Source organism: Vanacampus margaritifer, chromosome 12, assembly GCF_051991255.1.
Source record: "Vanacampus margaritifer isolate UIUO_Vmar chromosome 12, RoL_Vmar_1.0, whole genome shotgun sequence".
Classification (NCBI taxonomy): Eukaryota; Metazoa; Chordata; class Actinopteri; order Syngnathiformes; family Syngnathidae; genus Vanacampus; species Vanacampus margaritifer.
In genome coordinates, this window is record NC_135443.1 from 22,672,397 (window position 1) to 22,692,396 (window position 20,000).

The following is a 20,000-nucleotide window of genomic DNA, read 5'->3' on the forward strand; positions in this document are numbered from 1 at the left end:
ATATATATATATACATATATATATGTATATATATATATGTATATATATATGTATATATATATATATATGTATATATGTATGTATATATATATATATGTATATATGTATGTATATATATATATATATATGTATGTATATATATATATATATATGTATGTATATATATATGTATATATGTATGTATATATATATATATATATATATGTATGTATATATATATATATATATATGTATGTATATATATATATATATATGTATATGTATGTATGTATATGCACATTTTAACATTTGAACTATAAAACTTGTTTCTGACTTTGTGAAAGGTTTTTTGCATTATATGATTATCACATTCTTGCAACTTCCGGAAAAAAAAAATAGGTGACGCAAATCAGACGCAAGGCAGAGGAGTGCCGTGATTGATTTATTTGCTACTTCGGTGTCTTTGAATCGCACTAATTGTTGATCTCATTAAAAATGGAGCTGGGGAAGAAAAGAAAACGAAGGAGGACGAGTAAGAGGAGAAGTGCTGTGGGCTGCACACACACAAGGCCTGCCGAGCAGAACGGCTAATCCTAGCCTTTCTCTTGCTCTCTCACTCTCCTTTAATATAACTCAGCCTAACCCCCTCCACCCTCCATGGTTCTGCCCGCAAAGAAACTTTCCAACTCCGACGCCTTTAATTAAACCCCAGCCACTTGCAAGGACGCTCCACATCGCAGCTAGCAAATTAAAAAGAGAAAAAAACTATTGATAAATGCTTTTATTGTTTGTCGCTTTTCATTGTCCAGAAGAGTTTCTTTTTTTAGCGAGTCATCAAACTTTGCTGCCATGCTTCACCCACACTCAATGGTAATAACTCGCGATTTTTACTGTTGACTGTTGACCTATTTAACATCTTTTGGATTAATTTGTCTGTGAAGAAATACGCCTAAAATGGTGGCTCCTTGAACAATTGCAGACACCTTGTGTCTTTTCATGCATGGCGTCCAGAAACATTTTTGTGGGTCTCCTAATGATAGACATTCCCACCAATTTTCAGGTTGCTAAAAGAGTTTTTTTTTTCATGGGATGAATTTTTTCATTATTCTAGTCAGAAAGGTTTTTGTTTGAGGGGCGCCTGAAAATGACTTCAAATTCAAATGGCAAACTTCCTGTGTCTTTTCAGGCTTGGCATCATGAGACTTTTTTGCGGACTTACTCATGATAGACATTTCTACCAAATTTCACCAAAGGAAACTGGCTTCAGGGGCTGAATTTTCTAAAACTAACAAACTTTCCTTCATTTCTGTTTAACTGTTTTTTCCATTTCTTATCATGTTCTGTCTAACTAACGACCCACAGACATGTTGGATGATGGAGAAGAGGGTTGCCATAGCGATGATGGCCTTGATAGTAAAAAGGGTGAGGACTTCGATGTGGAGGGTGACTCTGTTGACAACACAGCCTCTACGTCTGCCCTGGCTGCTAACCCACTGGAGGCGCCTCCGTCCAGCAGCAGCCAGGGGCCTCTGGACCTTACTAACCCCAGCTCTGAGCTAAAATTCTCTGGTAAAGTCACTGGATGTGGTGCTTGCTGCATGGTTGATTGTCTAGTGCTTCTCTTTGTAACACACTTCTTTTCCACACTCATATATCAAGTTTTCTTTTGCGTATGTAGTATTATTTTAGTTTTTTATGTGCTTTCCAAACAAAAAAGAAAACCTTAACCAAATCTGTTGGCTTTTTCATGTTTTGTGCGAGTATATTTGTCTTTTCCTGCTGATGTGTGATATGTGCGAGGAGGCTCCAAAAGGAAAACATGAAAACCAGACTAAGTCTTTTAAGTGCTCTATCTTCAACAGCTTTGTTGTTGTGCTGCTTCCTCATTGATGTTAGACACTTAAGTCGTCTTCGTATTCATGAAAGAGCCTAATTAAAAGTGGCAACAGTGATGATCAGGCTAAGTGAAGTAAAACAACATATTTGTCCATAAATTATGTTTTGAAAAGCTTAACTATTAACTTGCATGCTTGCAGAAATGAGAACACATTGCTTTTCACTTATGATTCATTTAAAGGGACACCTAATACACCTGTGTTAAAAAAAACAACGGATTAAATATATTTTCAAAATTGTCCTGAAATACTATCAAAATATTACAATGACAAATGATAATAAAAAGGAGTATTAGACTAGTATAAGACATTTCAAAGACTACATTATTAGCTATATCTTAAAATAAAAAAATTATAATAGAAATAAAGGATTTTACTTACAAGCATGTCAAAATTAAGAACACTTTGAAAGATTAAAACAATACATTCAAATTGCAGCAAAAATATATAGATACATATAAAATATTTGTACTGGAAATATATATTTTAAAAATACCATAAATTATGTTTATTTATCTTGTTTTATATTATAGAATTACTTTTTATTTCTTTTCCTGCTATCCCAAAAGTGTTAGCTAGCAAATAATACCCTCTCTTACTCTATGTATACACGGCTATTCAGCAAGGTATGACAGATGCAGCTATAAAGTCCCAAACAGTGTTTGAATCTGACTGTCTTACTGACTGTTGCACAAACACCGTTATGAACTAGACTATGTGCAATTTCTGCAGAAATTGCGTGGGAATGCTGAAAGATGAATGCTAAACTGAATGCTATTAGCTGAATGCTTATGAAAGTGTTATCTGAAAGTGCCTTACATTCATTTAGATGGAAAACTGGAACTAATGATATCCAATGGAAAAATACACACACACACAAAAAATAAATTACTCAATAGCGCCACCTAGGCATGGTGTACCCTCCATTCATTTAAATGGGAAAGTGGAACGAATGATATCCAATGGAGAAATATAAAATAAACAAAAAATAACTCAATAGTGCCACCTAGGCATGCAGTACACTGCAATAATTTACTCACTAGCTGTAGTTGTCCAAGCGGGGTTTGAACCGAGGTCTTCCAGTGTGGCAGGCAAATGCTCAAACATTGCTGCCATAGAAGAGTCTGTGACATTGTATATAATTGTAGTAAATACAACAGTCTAGTCAACACGCTGAATTGGAATTGTCAATATAAAATGAATTAAAAACCTAATAATGATGGATTACATCAAAAGTAATGCCTGTGAAATAATTTGACAATGATTAGTATTCAATATTGCATTTGTACTAAAGAGAGATTAAAGCTGGATTTGAACCCAGGTACACTGACCACCAGCCTTTTCTCTTATCTGCTGAACCACTTTAGCCATAGAAGAATCTGTGACATCATATGTAATTGCAGTTAATATGTCAGTATATACTGAGCTTGCGCTAAATTTGAATTTTGAATATAGAACAGATAATATAGAAACAAAACTTAATAATGACGAATGACAAAAATAATGGATGTGAAGTAATTTGACAATGATTAGTATTCAATATTGTTTTTATCCTAAAGAGTTGTCCAAGCGTGTTTCGAAACCACACTTCCTGTTTATTGTTCCGCACTGTGTTCTATGGACTGAGCTAAGGGAAGTCCATTTCAGTGAAATTATAATGCATTTCCTGATATGATAGTTAGTTGGTATACATTTATAACCCTTAACATAATTGTCATGGTTATAATTGCAATGTAAAGTCAGAGGTGGGATTTGAACCTGGGACTTCCTGGTTACCGGACAAGGCATATTACCAAGTGCGCTACTCAGCAGTATCAGAGAGCTGGTAATGATTATCAGTCCCATTGAAAATTAATAAGGAAGAGTTGTATTATGTGGGAGTTGTTTGACGGCAAAAAAGTGGAGAATAAAATGTGCCTGAAATAATAATAAAAAATCCGAATAACATATGTGGGAATGCTTTTCAGCAACCTCTGGGGGCACCACGTTGACTTTGCTTTTTTGTAGGAGCAAAATGAACGATAAAAATCCTATTATCAAGTATTCATAATCTGAAGTTGCTACTTTAATCATGGAGTTATTTGCTTTAATAAGAGAATTACTAATCCACTCAGTAAACACAAATGATTTGGCAGAAATGAAATTTCTAGACAACCAATTCATTTAGTAAACACACACATATAGCTTTCACAGCTTAACCTATTATTGAAACAGAATAAAAAAAAATGTGAATCAAAGATAAAAAGAAAACATGCAACCTAACAAAGTAAGATAAAAAGTGAATAAAAAAGATAGATGGGAATAGAGATGGAAGCGTTTTGACCTGTCAATCCTTTTATATTTGAATTAAAGCGTTGCGTCAGTGATATATGGTCAGATTTCAATGAAGGCGCACTTATGGACTGGTTCAGGTGCACGGGAGAGAGAGGGACTCGGCGAGCGTCGATCCTCAGTTGAAGAAAACTCCGATGGAGGCAATCTGGGCAGTTGGCGCATGCGCAGCTAGAATGCTGCACTGAATTCTCTGGCTGATGGTGATCGGCGCACGACTGAGAGGCCGCTGCAGGTCTCCGGTTGGTGGCAAGGTGCGCTCGCGGCGTTGAGGCCGCGGCAGGTCCTTGGCTGGCACAAGTCCCGGTTGGTGGTGATGTGCTTGCGCGTTTGAGAGGCCGCATTCAGTTGGTATGGGCGCTGCGAGGCGTCTCGGGCGCATGGCTGGAGCAGAAATGGGTCGCTGGCGCGCAGCGGCTCGGTGCCTAACAGCCGTCGGCGAGGCGCTGCGTGATTCAGAGAGCGGGTTGGCTCTCGGCAGGAACAGACACGCGCGCTTTGAGACGCGCAATGTGGTTGCGAGTCCTTGCGTGATGCGTGCTTTGGGGCGCGCGGCGTGGCTCAAGTCTGGGGCTAAAAGAAGGGAGCCACATGGTCGCTCTCTGCGTGTTCGGCGACCACGTCTCTCGTGATGGTCAGGAGACATTCATGGGGCAAGAGGAGAAGAGGAGAAGAGTGAAGAAGAGGGGCGAAGAAGAGAAGGAAGTTCCTTTGCGCGCTGGCTTTTTAGCTTGTGCCCCCGCCTCTTCCGTGTGCTTGAAGCAGACTTGGTCAACTGAAACTAAGCTTTTGGGATAGCATTTGATTTTTTTTTTATCAGAATTGTCAAGCCAGTTGCTTCATTTATCATTCTGAATACAATTCAAACATTACCGCGATCATAAAGATATTGAATCCGCTAAGCCTACTAAATAGTTAAAGTTAAATGGCTGCAGAAGTTATACACATCATTCATTTGAGATAGACATACAGGTTGTGTACAAAAATAAACAGAAGTCACTTGATGTCAGTCAAGTACATAGAGTCCGTTTATGTTCTGAATTATGTAGACTTCAGATTAATTAAGAGCGGCAGGATTCTTGAGGATAATACCAATAGTGACCGCTGGAGGGCACTGTTGTACCGAATAACTTACAAGGGGCGTTGTTTCCAAAAACACATGGCTGATTCCTGTGGATAGTTCAGACAATAAAAGATGGTCTGGGGACTGAAAAAAACGTTTTATCGCTAGTCCCTGCTGGAGGGAAATTCAAAGAGATTAAAAAAAATAAAAATTAGGGTGAGGGTCAATATTCGTTACACGCGTGAATTCCGGCATCAGTGGAATGACGACGTCTGTCGGCGGGGTCGAGGAGGTCGACACACAGTTTTGGCAAATCGCTCGATCGGTACCCATCGGTGACTTCGAGTTTTTTCGCGTACCGGAGCCGAACGTCGTAACACCATAAGCCAGCCGGCAATGCGCGCATTCGTCACGACGCCGTCTCGAATACGTGGGTGGTTGAAAAAGGTAATCAGACGATATTTTGTATCAATAGTTCCATTGTAGTTCGAGAAATGTTTGATTGCCCACACTGTGGAAAGCAGGGCTTTTTCGCAGCCGGAGTATTTCAACTCGGGGCCGTTCAGCGTTTTACTGGCATACGCCACGACATGTTTGTCCAGGTCGTACATTTGGTCTTGACCCGCGCTCACCCAATAGTCGGCGAGTCCTGCTTCCAAGAAAAATTCCCTGTTGCTATCGGGGTATGCGAGACGGGGCGGAGCCCAGCTTTTGTTTTAGCGTGCTCATCGGGTTGTTATGTTCGACACCCCAACCGAAGGGCGTGTCTATGTCAGCAAAGTTTTCGATGAACTGGCGCAGATAGTTGCACACGCCCAGGAAGCTGCGGAGTTTCGAAACATCGGTGGGGGTTTTGATGTCAAGAAGGCTTTGAATACGGCTGGATAGTGGTTCAATCCCGTTCAGCCCAACCAAGATCCCCACGTAGTTGACCTTTGTGCGGCACCACTGACCTTTCAGGAGGCACAGCTTGGCACCTGCGGAAGACAGCTGTCCAAGAACGTGGTTGATTTTCACCAAGTGTTCATCCAAAGAGGAGCTCCACATCGTCTACATAACTGAGGTGGCCCCTGGCGGCGGCGGGGCACGCCTTGTTGAGTAAGATGTTGAATTCGGCCGGCGGGTTAGCATAGCCGAATAGGCACCGGGCGAAAGTGTATTGTTTGTTGCCGAAGGTGAGTGCCAACTTGTATTGATCCTTGGGGTCCACCTGAACGAGGTTTTCATCGTTGGTGGGACCGGCAGTGTTGACTGTGACTATTTAAGATGGCCTAGTTAGTCTTCGGCCGTCAGCATCCTCAGTCAAGAACAAGTCAGGTGGAATGTGTCCAACCACGGGCACAGTTAGAGTGACGTCGTGGTAGTCTGAACGGATGATTTGTCCAGACTTCCTGTTTGGAAGACTGGGAACGCACACAAAAGGTTCCGAGTTGGTGAGGGACCACGGTACATTGTTGATTGTGTCTACCTGGACGGCAAGGCGGACAAGCAAGTCTGCACCCACCAAAAGGGTGTAGGGTGTGTCCGGGACACCCAGGAAGTAGTGGTTCAGTGAGCGCCGGTTCCACTGAATGTTTAAGGCGCACACGCCCACTGCAAAAATGGTAAGAGGGGGTTCCATATTCAACAGAAACCGGCAAGACTTGGAGACCAAAGAAATGTTTGGGCCATGATCTCGCAAGTTGTCAGCAAAAGCTGTAGAAGTGGATGATTTGTCAGCCTAAAAGGCAAGGACAGTGTCAAAGACGGGTGTTCTTTGCACCTGGACACCTCCGATGATGCGAGGGGCGTACCCTGCATCGGCCGGTGGCGGATCAAGGTCACACAGGAAGATGTCGCGTCTGAGTGGTCCTGCCTTGAAAGGTGTCGGGTCCCAGTTCCCTGTTCGCCTGCTTCAATGTGTGGTGGGTGCGCCCGAGTCACAGTGAGACCGGTCATGGCCCGGGCGTGTTGTCGGCAAAGCCTGCCGCACCTGGGCCCAGATCTGGCGTTTCTGGTAGTCGATGATGGGTTGGAAGCGAACCGGTCTTGACCCATAAGAAGGGGGACCGACTCAATGGGTCCCACATAGACTGGATGGATGAATTCCATGGGGCCAACGGACCAATGTACCATTGCAACAACAGTCTTGTGTGTTAGTAGGTGAAAAGGCGTGAACAGTAAGTGGCCAACGCTGTAGGCGAAGCAGTTGGTCATTAGCTAGCGACGCGGCACGGAGTTGCTCAAACACCGTGGTCGACATCACCGTGACGTCTGCCGCAGGATCTACAAGGGCTTCGTAGGTCAGAGCTCGCGCCAGGGTGGCGCTGAGATAAAATTTATGAGCTATCCCCCTGTTGGAACGGTTGTACACCGTCAGTAGATCGCGATTTGCACACCTCGGTAGTCGTATTGGAGTCAACCCGAAGTGGCGGCGAGGTGCGCACACGGCGTGGAGGCCACGACAGGTCCATGGATGACTTGCGCGGTTGAGAGGCCACAGTCAGTTGGTTTGGGTGCTGCGGGGCGTCTCAGGCTCACGGCTGGAGCAGAAATGGGTCGCTGGCGCGCAGCGGCTCAGTGCCTAACAACTGTCGTGGAACCGGGTCGGCGGGACGCTGCGTGATTCAGAGAGCAGAAGGTAGGTGGATCGGCTCTCGACAGGAACAGACGCGCGTTTTGGGACGTGCAGTTTGGTTGCGAATCCTTGTGTGATGCGTGCTTTGGGGCGCGCGGCGTGGCTCAATTCCGGGGCTCAAAGGAAGCCACGTGGTCTCTCAGCGTGTTCGGCAACTACGTCTCTCGTGATGGTCAGAAAAAGAGAAGAGGAGAAGAGCAAGGAGGGAGAAGAGTGAAGAAGAGGGGGAAGTTCCTTTGCGCGCTAGCTTTTAAACTTGTGTCCCAGGGGGTCAGAGTAGTAGTCCCGCCACTTCCGTGCACTTGAAGCAGACTTCGTCGACTGAGACCAATCTTTTGGGATAGCATTTGATAGTTTTTGATCAGAATTGACAAGCCAGATGCTTCATGTATCATTCTGGACACATTTCAAACATTACCGCGATCATAAAGTTATTGAATCCGCTAAGCTTACTAATTAGCTAAACTTAGGTGGCTGCAGAAGTTACACACATCATTCATTTGAGATGGACATACAGGTTGTGTACAAAGATAAACAACAGAAGTCACTTGATGTCAGTCAAGTACATAGAGTCCGTTTATGTCCCGAATTATATAGACTTCAGATTAATTACGAGCGGCAGGATTCTTGAGGATGATACTGATAGTGACCGCTCGAGGGCACTGTTGTACCATATAACTTCCAAGGTGCGTTGTTTCCAAAAACACATGGCTGATTCTTGTGGATAGACCAAACCATAAAAGTGGTCTTGGGACTGATAAGCAGTCTTATCGCTAGTCTGCTTGCTAAACAGGCTTTTAGATCTCGGTAGGCACTGAGATATGTGTTTCCTTTGTTGTAAAATTTTAATTTAGTCCTTGCTGGAAGGAAATTCAAAGAGTTTTTCCTTTTTGAACCGTCTCTGGTTGGTTTGAGAAAACACAGGGTTAAGGCACGCACACACATTAAAAAGGCAAATAAAATAAAAATTGAGGTTGACGGGCAATTTTCGTTACAATGTCAGTATGGTGAAATGTAGTCTGGTGTCATACATGCATCATGTCGCGCGTGACACACAAAAAGGTCTTCCTGCTCCTCTTTCATGTCCCTCCATGCAGCGCTGCAGCCTGGCAGGAGTGCTTTGCTCGCCACTCCTTCCCTGCAAGCTGCCTCTGAAAGGTGACGCAACTGTGGAGAAAATCACATGTTCGGCAACAATCAATGAAAATGAGTTTAGTGTCAAGGAAAGTGCCTTTACTCAAATGTAGATGGGGGAAGGCAAGAGGTATAAAATTAGTCACACGGTCATTGAGCCACTGAGAAGTACTTTGTACACTGGGCTAACTCTTTGTTTTTCTTCTTTTTTTGTGTGTGCGTATGTGTCATTTTGCATGATTTGATGAAGTTCTGTAACACCTGATGGAAGTCACTAAAAGTTTAGTGCAAAAAAACTTTAAATGTATCTCTCGATAACTTTTGAATCTGGTCTGGAGTACCAATAAATCAAAGATCCTGTATCTTATGATGGAAAAGTGGCTTATTTATATGTGATGTAACAGTTTATGTGCATTTAAAGTTTTAGTCATGTATTTTCTTTCTATTTGTTTCAGAAGCAAATAGCAAGCACGTTGACCTTAAACTCAAGGAGCTGAGCAAGATCAGGCCGAGCGCCCTCACCGCCACCGCCGGCCCTTTATCCCCGTCCTCTTCTTCCTCTTCTACACCCACTGCCACCTCATCCTCCTCTGCCTCCCCGCCCAGCCCTGCAGATGGAGTGGAAGTATGTACTACTGTATCAGACATGTCACATCACAGGGAACACTATGAGAAAAAATAGGACATAGTGAAACACAATAGGGGACTATGTGACATAATAGGGACATTGTTGAACATGATAGGAACCTTTTGGACATGAGACATATTAGGGGACATTATGGAACAAGATGTGACATAATTTGGGACTCTGGGACAAACTAGGGCATGGTGAGACATAATAGGGGACATTAAATGGACAAAATTAGACTATTTTGTGACACTATGGGACATGTGGGGATGCTATGGGACAAGATTTGACATGTTAGGGGATACTGCAACATAATAGGACATGGCCAGACACAATTGGGGACACTAAGAGACATATTAGGGGACATCATGTGACAAAATGAGACATAATAGAATACATTGTGGGACTCAATGGGCCATAATAAAGGACATTATGAGATATAATGGGGGGCTACGATAGGGGACACAATGGGATATAAATGGGAAAAATGGGACAAAATGGTACAGTACAGTACAGTATGTGATTGGGTCATTGGTCGACACTATTGGACAGAATGGGGGACATATGAGACAATATGGGATACCATGGAACATACTAAAACTGTATGGGATACGAGGGGCAACAACGGCAATATAAACACCTGTAAGCTTCTTCCGAGTGTGCCATCGATCAGATCTATTGACTCAAGATGGCACTCCGCTGACAGTGTGCGTCGGTTGGTGTGTGTTTGCACGCACATATGCCTCTGTAAAATTAGTAGCAGCAGTCACTATTGACTGTGACCTTCTCCAGTGTAAGTGTCTGTATCTTCTGATGTGAATATTGAGTCGCACGCAGTCTTAACATCACTTTAATTGATTGATGGGAATGTCAAGTGGAATAAGGTGACTGTGCATGTGTGTGTCGGTGGGCGCTTATGGGGACACTTTGATCATCGATTCACATAAACACCCTCGTGTTGTTCAAAGCCAAAAAGGGGCTTAGTCCGTTACGGCTGTGTGTGTGTGTGTGTGTGTGTGTGTGTGTGTGTGTGTGTGTGTGTGTGTGTGCGTGTGTGTGTGTGTGTGTGTGTGTGTGGGTGTGGGTGGGTGGGTGGGTGGGTGTGCGTGTGCGTGTGCGTGTGCGTGTGTGTGTGCGCGCGCGTGTGTGCCTGTGTGCGTGCGCGTAGAAAGGCATAACATTGTGGGTGTGCATTTCATCGGGACACGACATCTTGACATAAAAGTTTCATTTTTTTCCTTGCAGGCTTTACTTAATCAGGATTTTGGGGCCGATCTAAGTTTTTAATTTTTATTTATTTATTTTTAAACAATGACCGATCACTGATACTGTACAATCAGAAGCTGGAGCATTATATCCATTTAAACAATGTATAAACTGGCCAATTGACCACTGCAATTCTCAATAGATAGGGACTGTCCCAGCTCACAAATAGCGCAAATTTATGTAAAATTGATATCCATTGAAAAGTATCAGGGGTGAAAATATGCCCAAAAAAGTGTCAAAAAATGTTGAAAAACACCATCCATCCATTTTCCTAGCCGCTTGTCGCGGGGGTTGCTGGAGCCTATCTCAGCTGGCTTCGGGCAGTAGGCGGGGTACACCCTGAACTGGTTGCCAGCCAGTGTTGGCATTAGTTGCACGTAATAAAATTAATTTAAAAAAGTTTCACCAACATGAGTATTATTCTATTTTGTGCAATATTCGTTTTGGTGAAACATGGTTTTAAAGTGTGCAACCAGTGTTTATGCTTTTTTTATGTAATGCAACAGACTTTTTTTTTTGTCAGCGTAGCAAGTAAATCTGAAATTGTTTTTGCGTCTTTTCCAGAAACAACTTTCTTTAAGCTCCCACTAAAGGCAAGAATAGTTTTTTCCAACATGCTACCAATTGAAACAAAGTTTAAAGAAGCAGAGATACTTTAGTATAACTGTTACATCCCCCAAAATGTTAAATTGGCAAGTATTACATTGTATTTCATCACAATTTGCCTGGTCGTGACTGGACGTGAGCTTTTTTAGTCGCTTATCCAAGCAAACAGAAGAAGAAGAGACTTAATTGCTGGCATTGTGAGCCAACAGTCGGAAGTGAAGTTAACGAGTCCTGCCTGTGTGCGCGCCGTTTGACTATCTGCTGTCGTCTCAAGCGGCGGAACATGTTTGCCCCTAATTGTCGACTTTATTACACTTTTGGCCGTCCTATTAGCGTTAGCAGTCACCTCCGTTGCTTTCTTTTTCCACTCGGCTTGGCTCATTTGGAGACGCGCTAATAAAGCGTTTTTACTTTGTGCTGTTTTTTTTAGGCCGTTGATAGCAGGAGAAGCAAGCGTGCTGCTTTTTAACACGTGTTCACTTTGAAAACAATAGCCTTTCTACCCTTTTTGCATAATTTTAATATATTTTCTGGCTCAGGGTTTTGTTGAAAGTCAAGTTAATTGCCTCCTTTTTACTTCTCCCCTGAGTGTGTGGAGAGTGTGTTTGTCAGTGTGTGTTTGTCAACGTGGACGCAAACAAACAAAGCATCCGTGTTGCTAAGGTATCACGTTCTAGCAGACGTTGCGCAGAGCTCTGGCAGTAAGTGTGTTTGCGCACACATGTTTACATGTACACAAATGTTGTGCGTGTTTGTAGTATGTACTTTTGCTCACAGTTGTGAGATCATAAGTAGCACGTTTTAGACATGGGGGTGGGGGCAGGGGGTTGCTTGCTTGCTAGATTTGTTTTTGTTTTTTTGATTTATATGTTGGTTGGTAAGATTTGTTTAGATACATGATTGGTTGTTTTTTTGTGTAATAATAATAATAATGCATCATAATTATATAGCGCTTTTCTATCAGATACTCAAAGACACTTTACAATGGAACAGATACATTATTCATGCACTTACACATCCACACTGTGGTGCCGGTAAGCTACTTATATAGCCATAGCTGCCCTGGGGCAGGCTGACGGAAGCGAGGCTGTCAGTGTGCGCCTACAGCCCCTCCAACCACCACCAAACATTCGCTCCTTCCATACATTTGAGTAGCACTGGAGGTAATGTGTGTGAAGTGCCTTGCCCAAGGACATGACTTGGGGAGAGCGGGGATCGAACAGGAGACCTTCTGGTTGCTAAACGACCATCTCTACACCTTGAGCCACGGTTGGTAGGTGTGTGTATGTGGTTTATTTTTGATCGGGTGTTTGGTTGTTTTTTGGACTTGGTTGGTTGCTTGAGAAGTTATTTTATTTTTGTTTGATCGGTTTGTTGGTGTATTGCATGGTTGGTTTATTTTATTGTAAATATATTAAGTATCATAAACAAATCACCAAGCACTTCCTGTCATTTGGACTTTTGTTGGTTGGCACTACCGTTTGAGCAGGCTGTATTCTCACCTTAACTTGAGATCAACGCTGGTGGTCATCTAATGGCATCGTCGTCTACATTTTGTGTGTTGTGCAGAATAATGCGGAACAGTTGCGAGCAGAGAGACTGCGTCGTGCCACCGAGAGGCTGCGAAGCCCCATGGTCTTCAACAAGGACTCCGCAGTTAGGAAAACACAGCTCAAGTCCTTCAGTCAGTACGTGGACAACAGACCAGGTATGTCCATCCCCTAAATTAGGAGCCATTATGAGGTCTTTTTAACAATGTCGCTTCCTTCCCGCAGAGGTGAAAAAACAGAGGTCTGCTCCCGGAGACCCGGAGAAGGCTGAACAGGACAACTGGTCACAGACGGAGATCGACATCTTTAGACCGTTTGAGGAAGAGGTTTGTCTGTTTGTCAAATGAGCTTTTTCCCACAATAGTTTTAACCTAATGACATCCAATACAAGAATTGGATCAAAAACAAAATGTTTATTTTAAATGCTGAGTAAGTGATTCTCAAATGGTGAGTCAATATTAACTCTTTGACTGCCAACCGTTTTCAGAAAAGGGATGCTGTGGGTGCCAGCTGATTTAAGCATTTTGACTGATCTTTCAAGGTCTATAGAAAATTTTGTGTTTGGACTATGGAAACACAGATACTACCAAATGAAAGATGTGAAGAGAGAAGAGAACTCTCATCTTTCATCAGAAAAAAAAAGTTTGTTTCTACCTTATTCCGTTTTTCAGTAATCAACAATAGAAAATGGTTAGTTTCACCCAAATGCTCTGTTTTGGACCAAAATACGGAGAAATCAAGCTTTTTGTGAAACGATATTATTTCATGCACTCTAGTGAATTTGACACCTTTTTTTTTCCATGAATGATGCCACAAACACCTAAACAGTGCTTGACTTCTGTAAAACACTACCACCAACAATGAAAAAGTGTTTTTTGATAGCAAAATACGTTTATTTACATTCAACAGTGTAACAATTTGACAAAACAATTTGGCAAACTATTTACAAATGTGTGCAACTGTGGTACTGTTTCAACTACAGTTTTTCTTTTTGTGTAACACTCCCCTGCGTGCAAGGGGACGCAGCAGGATTTGCACAACAGATTAGTTTCATGGCAATTGCCCCTTCGCGTGCAGACGCTACACTTTCTTGCCGGCCTTTTTTTCCGGGGAGTAGCAGGTATATACTGCAGTGGATGTTTGGCCATGTTGCCATCAAGTCTACTCTCAGGATCATGAGACGGTGACCTTGTGTTACGTCTGGCTTCCTCATGTCCTTCAGTTCCTATACCGGGTGGTAGATGTTCTGGTCCATCTTATCCACTCCATTCATGGTGGCATCGTTGTCCAGAACCAGTGTCTTCTCCGTGATCAGATTGTACCCACTCCTCCGATGAATATGCATTGGACTCGGGGTACTCTTCATCGTCCGATTGAACGTCCGCCTTTGCAGAAGTGCTCGGTTGTGCACCGCGTTTTCCAGCGTTAGCATCGCTAGCCGGTGAGGCTTTACGACGTGATCGAAGCCGCCGCGTCAACGCTTCCAACTTCGGCGTCAACCTCGGAGTCACCATCATCATCATCGTCGTCATCAATGTGCTCTTTAGCTTTGGTCGATGCTTTTCGTCTTTGAAAAAAATGCTCAAGCGTGAGCTGCTTGCAACCGGTCGCCATTTTCGCTTCCTCAGCCATTCTCCCCTCAACACTCTAGCTCCGCCTCACATCTTCTACTGACGGCTACCCGAGCTTGTCCAAAGAGAGTCATCGCTGCCATCTAGTGCCCATAAATAGTCATTATACTAACTCGATCTGCCTGATACTTTCAGCACAGCTGGCCAAGGCTTTCCTCCACCCCCCCCCCCCCCAAAAAAAACATAGTTAACGTCTTTTAACGTTTTTGGCGGCCCTCATTTGGATTTTACTAAACGTTATTAAACATTTTTGGCGGTCAAAGAGTTAATAGAGATTCACAAATAAATATGACAGATTATTAGGGGTGCACCGATCACAATTTTCTTGCCGATCTCCAATCTTTTAAAAAGAGTGACGAGCCAATCCTGATTTTTACGATTTTTACGATTTTTTTCATAACAAGCAGCATACACCTTCAGAGTTCCAATCTTATTTTATTAGAAAACATTGAACAATATCTGTGAAATAATTCAAACGGGTAGTAGTTCTCTAAAGTAAAAAGACTATTGGTCATCTCAGCAGAAGAGGACAGTGGCTGACTTTTTCAGACCTCTGAAGAGGGAGATGAGATCGGTGGAAAAGGTCGGTTTATATTTAAGGGATCAGCCGATTATCGATCAATCGGTGCACCCCTACAGATTATAGCTGTCGTCTGATTTCCATCAGTCCCGTTCTTTCTGAAATTCCAATTTGACACTTGATATTTAATCTGCTTTAACTCCTCATTTCCTTAATGATGTGCTCTGAAATGATAATAATTACGTGTATATTTCATTCACTTTTCTCTATTGAATGTCATTAGAATGTTTCAATGATCTATGAACAATGTAACAAGGTGAAGTTGAGTTGTTTCTGATTAAATTAAGCTAAAAAATAGCAGTTCATGCACTTTTTTGGTTTCCTGTTTGACTTGCAACCCCTCCTGACGGAAGTTTTTTTAAGTGGAGTGCTGGCGACCAGAGTGTGCTAGAGAGTGCACTGCAAATGATTGACACCTCGTCTGTCACTCTTTCTGTCTCTGATAGGTTGTTCTTCATGGGATTCTGTGGTTTCTCAAAAAAAAAAAAAAAATCCCCTTTAAAATGACAAATGAAATGACCCAAAAAGTTTTACAATACCTGACAGATAAACAATAACAAATAAACAAAACTTTAGTCGAACATGAGTCGCTGGTCTTCTTTTTATGAACTTTTATGAAAATGTAATATTATATAACAGCTTACATATTTATTCTTTTAGTAAAGTGCAAGAAGTGTAACAGAACAAATAGATTATCTTTTTAGGAAATAACAGATGGACATGTACTGTATGTTACACCCCTAATCGATACTTTTTTTTGGTGGTCTTTTTATGAAACGAAGTATGGATGGATAGATGGATTTACCATTGCACGCTTATTTGACGCCTGTTATTTTATTGTGTCTTCCCCCCACACCCCATAGGAATTGACTTTTGAGTATATTCACATTACACACATTCTCACTCCTCTTGGTCTGTGTTTAAACTTGTGTGTGTCCGTCAGAATGCTATAATTTCAATGTGTGTGTCTCTTCCCAAACAGCCCTCTCTCCTCTATCGACGACCCCACATCCTCTGCACACACACGCACGCACACACGCACCTCGCCGCCCGCGCTCCAGGGTTAATGGGTGTTGAACCTTTCCATTATCCCGATCAGCCAAGAATTACCTGCTGAATGATGTTTGCATTAATATAATATATATGGTAATTTCCCTGCTCTTAATTACGGCCGGGCCGAGCGCGGCAAGGGGAGTGGGCTGATCATGTGTAAAATTGATTTGCCAAGGAGAAAAATATAGCGATAGAGCGAAAGGAAAAGGGAGGCTGCTCAAGGAGGAGGAGGAGAGCTACTGGGAATTGACACACACAGGCGGGGAGGGAAAAGTGCTTGCCTGGGTGGAACAAATGCAGAAAGAAAAAAAAAACTTTCCCACTACTTCGTCTTCCCATTAAACAGAAAAAGAGCATCAGCAGTAAAATGGGAGATTTAATTAGTTTTTTTTGAATGAACATTGTCATCACTATCTGCAGAATAGCAACTACAAACCCATTTGGAATAGAGGCTGAGTTAAGTGTAAAAGATGTGTTTGTAGCTATAGATTGAATGGAAAGAGATTTTCATATCTAATGGACCTTTTGCAAAAACACACCCATCCTAAATGCAGACTGGCAAATCACAGAGCAGAATAAAATACAAATAAAATAAAAATGATTTAAATGTTACAAAATAATTACGCACTAAAATATTAAAAATGTCATTAAATGTTTTTCAAAATCTGATTAAATAAATTAAGTCAATTACATTTTCATAGTTTTTAAATGTAATATAATAATAAAAAATAAGTAGATAAAAAGTTGTAAAATAAGTACATTCAGTTTGATTAAATAAACAAAACATTTATCAAAGAATGACTTGAGAAAGTTTGTATATTCAGTGCAATGAAAGTGACTGTGTAGGGGGGGGAAGCGAGCGCTCCTTAAAACTATAAAGAAATGCATTTTCACTAGTGGAAGTGGCACTTCATACACTATTAGTTAGTGTAGACCAGAGGTTTGCTGACAATTTAGGTCCAAAGTACAGGAGAGAGGTTGTCTCAATAGTTCGAAAAGTTTGCAATGTCTCCCCCTCCCCCACACCCCTCGTCTGCGGATGTCACGTCATCTATGCATTGTGTTCGTGAAGAATGCAGTGTGCAGTTTCATTTTTCGGCCACGGGTGGCAGTAGCGATTCCAAATAAAAAAAAATTGCATTCAGCAGCTTTAATGATCTACAAGTTACAGTTGTAGACTCCCTAGTGTCCCAGTTTGACAACTAAAAGAGTATGTAGCTGAAAGCTATCAGAGAGAAACACAAAACAAGAGGCAGCCATACTTATTTTTTCATTATTTGGTGAACTAACTCCTTTTGTGTTGTTGTTCCGCGAGGACGTCTCAATGATGTGTCACCCTCTGTCACTCATTCTCACTCTGTCTCTCTCGCTCTCGCTCTGTTTTTTGGTCTCTCAGAAAGCGTTCAAAGACACCAGTCAGTATGTGGTGGGCGAGCTGTCGGCGCTGGAGAGCGAGCAGCGGCACATCGACGCCCGGGCAGCTCGTGTTGAGAAGAGGCTGCGCTATCTCATGGACACAGGTACCCCAAGCCCAATTACGCTGGGGAAAAAAAATGTTTTGCCAAATTGAACACACACACACACACACACACACACACACGCACACACACACACACACACATATATCCTGAGAGAGAAGGGAGTTTGCGCAAGAGGGAATCTTTGAAGCCCCCCTCTCCCTGTGAGAGAGGGAAGTGGGGGAGACCTCTCTGGGCTGGGGTGATAAGGGAGCTCTTCATGGGGGAACGATAACTGGGTGTGATAGCGGCCCAAAGTCTACGCCGCCGCCGTTTGGTTGGGTTTGCCAGCCGGCCGGCCCCGTGCTCGCTCACTATTGAACAGTGCGCTCAACCGTGCACACACACACCCTCCTCGCCCTAGTACATATCTGGCCTCGCTTGATATGCTGTGTAAGGGAAGACGGGAGTGAGCTAAAGGGAAGCAAAAGGGATGAGGGAGGAAAGAAGAGGTGGGGGGGGAAAGGGGGGATGGGATCCAACACGAGCGCCGCCACACTTCACAAATCCACACATGCACACTCACGCATACACAAAGTTTGTAAGATTTGTCCATGGGGTAAGGCCTTGTTACGATGCAAGCCAGAAAAAGGAAACAAAAAGTGAGCGGCCTTGCTTGCTTGTCTTAGATTATTTGACTACAGAGAATATGGACCAAGCCCTTAAGTGAATTGTGAAAATCTGTGAAAACTTGTCACCCATTCTAAAAGGTTTATACTGTACTGGAATTACCTATAGATGCCACAAGACTACTTTACTTTGGCCTAAGCGCTAAATTAGCAAATATGTGAGTTTTTCAGCAAATAACAACAAATACGTTCCCAAAACAACAGGCGAATGCCGAAATATATAAGGGTTCATATCGTCCTCCATGACCACTTATGAATCTATTTAATCTAAATAATTTTTCCTCAAATAAATTTAATTATTCCCCAAATCTATTGTATTGCTCTATCACCATGTTATCTGTTATTTTTATTCAATATAAACCAGTTTAAAGTGTTGAAAATAGCTTGAGAACAGCCTATTTACTCTCTTTGACAATTCAACTGTCTATTTTTTATATTTTTGTAAAACTCCACCTAGAGAAATTGAGTAAGGAAATAGACTCATCAAAGGCAATTACAAAATTTTAGGATAGGAAACTGTCCTACAAATAGCAAAAATTTGCATATCATAGCCATTGTATAGATATAAGTTAGCGTTAATGGCTAAACTAATGGCTCTCAAACTTAAACCAAACACGTAATTTTTTTTATATATTAAAAAAAATCCAAAGTGCGTTAATCCGCAGATTCTATACCACAAGGTTGTTCTGGTCCAAAGTTTTCCTAAATATAATAATTGAATATGAGTCAAATTTACTTCAATGATAAGCGGTTCTGATAATGGATGGATAGAATTTAAAAAAAACAGTAAGAATTAGAGCTGCAAGCATCTATATAGGGCTCTCTTTGCGATACTTGCACGTTGGGGTACTGGCACGTTGGGTTACTGGCACATTCAAAGCCAAATTGATTTGAAAATGGCACAATAAACATGTACATATGGATTGTTTTTTGCGTGTGTTTTTTGCCAGGTGTGATGTGTGTGCAAAGCTCAATGAGTTTTTGGTCAATGTTAAGACCCTCAAAAATCAACGTCCTGTTTTATTTTTGGGCAATGAGATTGGCATATATATATATATATATATATATATACTAGTGCTGTTAAAGTGGTAATTGATTAATTAATCACAAAAAAATATTGCATTAATCATGAATTAACGCAGATTAATCGCACTATTAATTTTGACCATAGATTATCCTTTAGCGTGACAGTGGATGGCTACGTTTAAGGTAGCACAGGTCGTGTTTGAGCAAAAAAACATAATTACATACCTAAAATGTTCTTAAACCCTCCCTAAATAAATTGTAAAGCAATAAAAAGTAAAGCATTTAATAGATGTTTGCGTTTTTCATTTAGAATATTTGTTCATGTCAAAATATTGGGGTCATTTTTTTTTTCATTTTAAATTATGCAATAACTAACTGATTAAAAAAAGAGGAGGATGAGCATGTGCAGTGGATCCGAAAATGTTGAAGACGTCCTCATAACATTAAATGCCAAAATAATTAACACATAACCTGGAGCTCTTCAAATTTGGCGGG

The 20,000-nt window shown here is 41.8% G+C and overlaps 1 protein-coding gene across 7 annotated transcripts in view; it reads left to right on the top strand.

The window, feature by feature from the left end:
- The window catches only part of ehbp1 (EH domain binding protein 1), a 202,263-nt gene that overhangs the window by 145,513 nt on the left and 36,750 nt on the right, over positions 1-20,000 (top strand). For 5 of the 7 annotated variants that reach the window (XM_077582804.1, XM_077582806.1, XM_077582807.1 and 2 more), the window contains 5 exons: positions 1,342-1,548; positions 9,475-9,644; positions 13,089-13,227; positions 13,295-13,395; positions 17,730-17,853. In XM_077582804.1, coding sequence (XP_077438930.1) covers positions 1,342-1,548; positions 9,475-9,644; positions 13,089-13,227; positions 13,295-13,395; positions 17,730-17,853 — 741 coding nt within the window. The remainder of the gene's footprint in view (positions 1-1,341; positions 1,549-9,474; positions 9,645-13,088; positions 13,228-13,294; positions 13,396-17,729; positions 17,854-20,000) is intronic. The other 2 variants (XM_077582805.1, XM_077582808.1) reach the window with 2 other exon arrangements.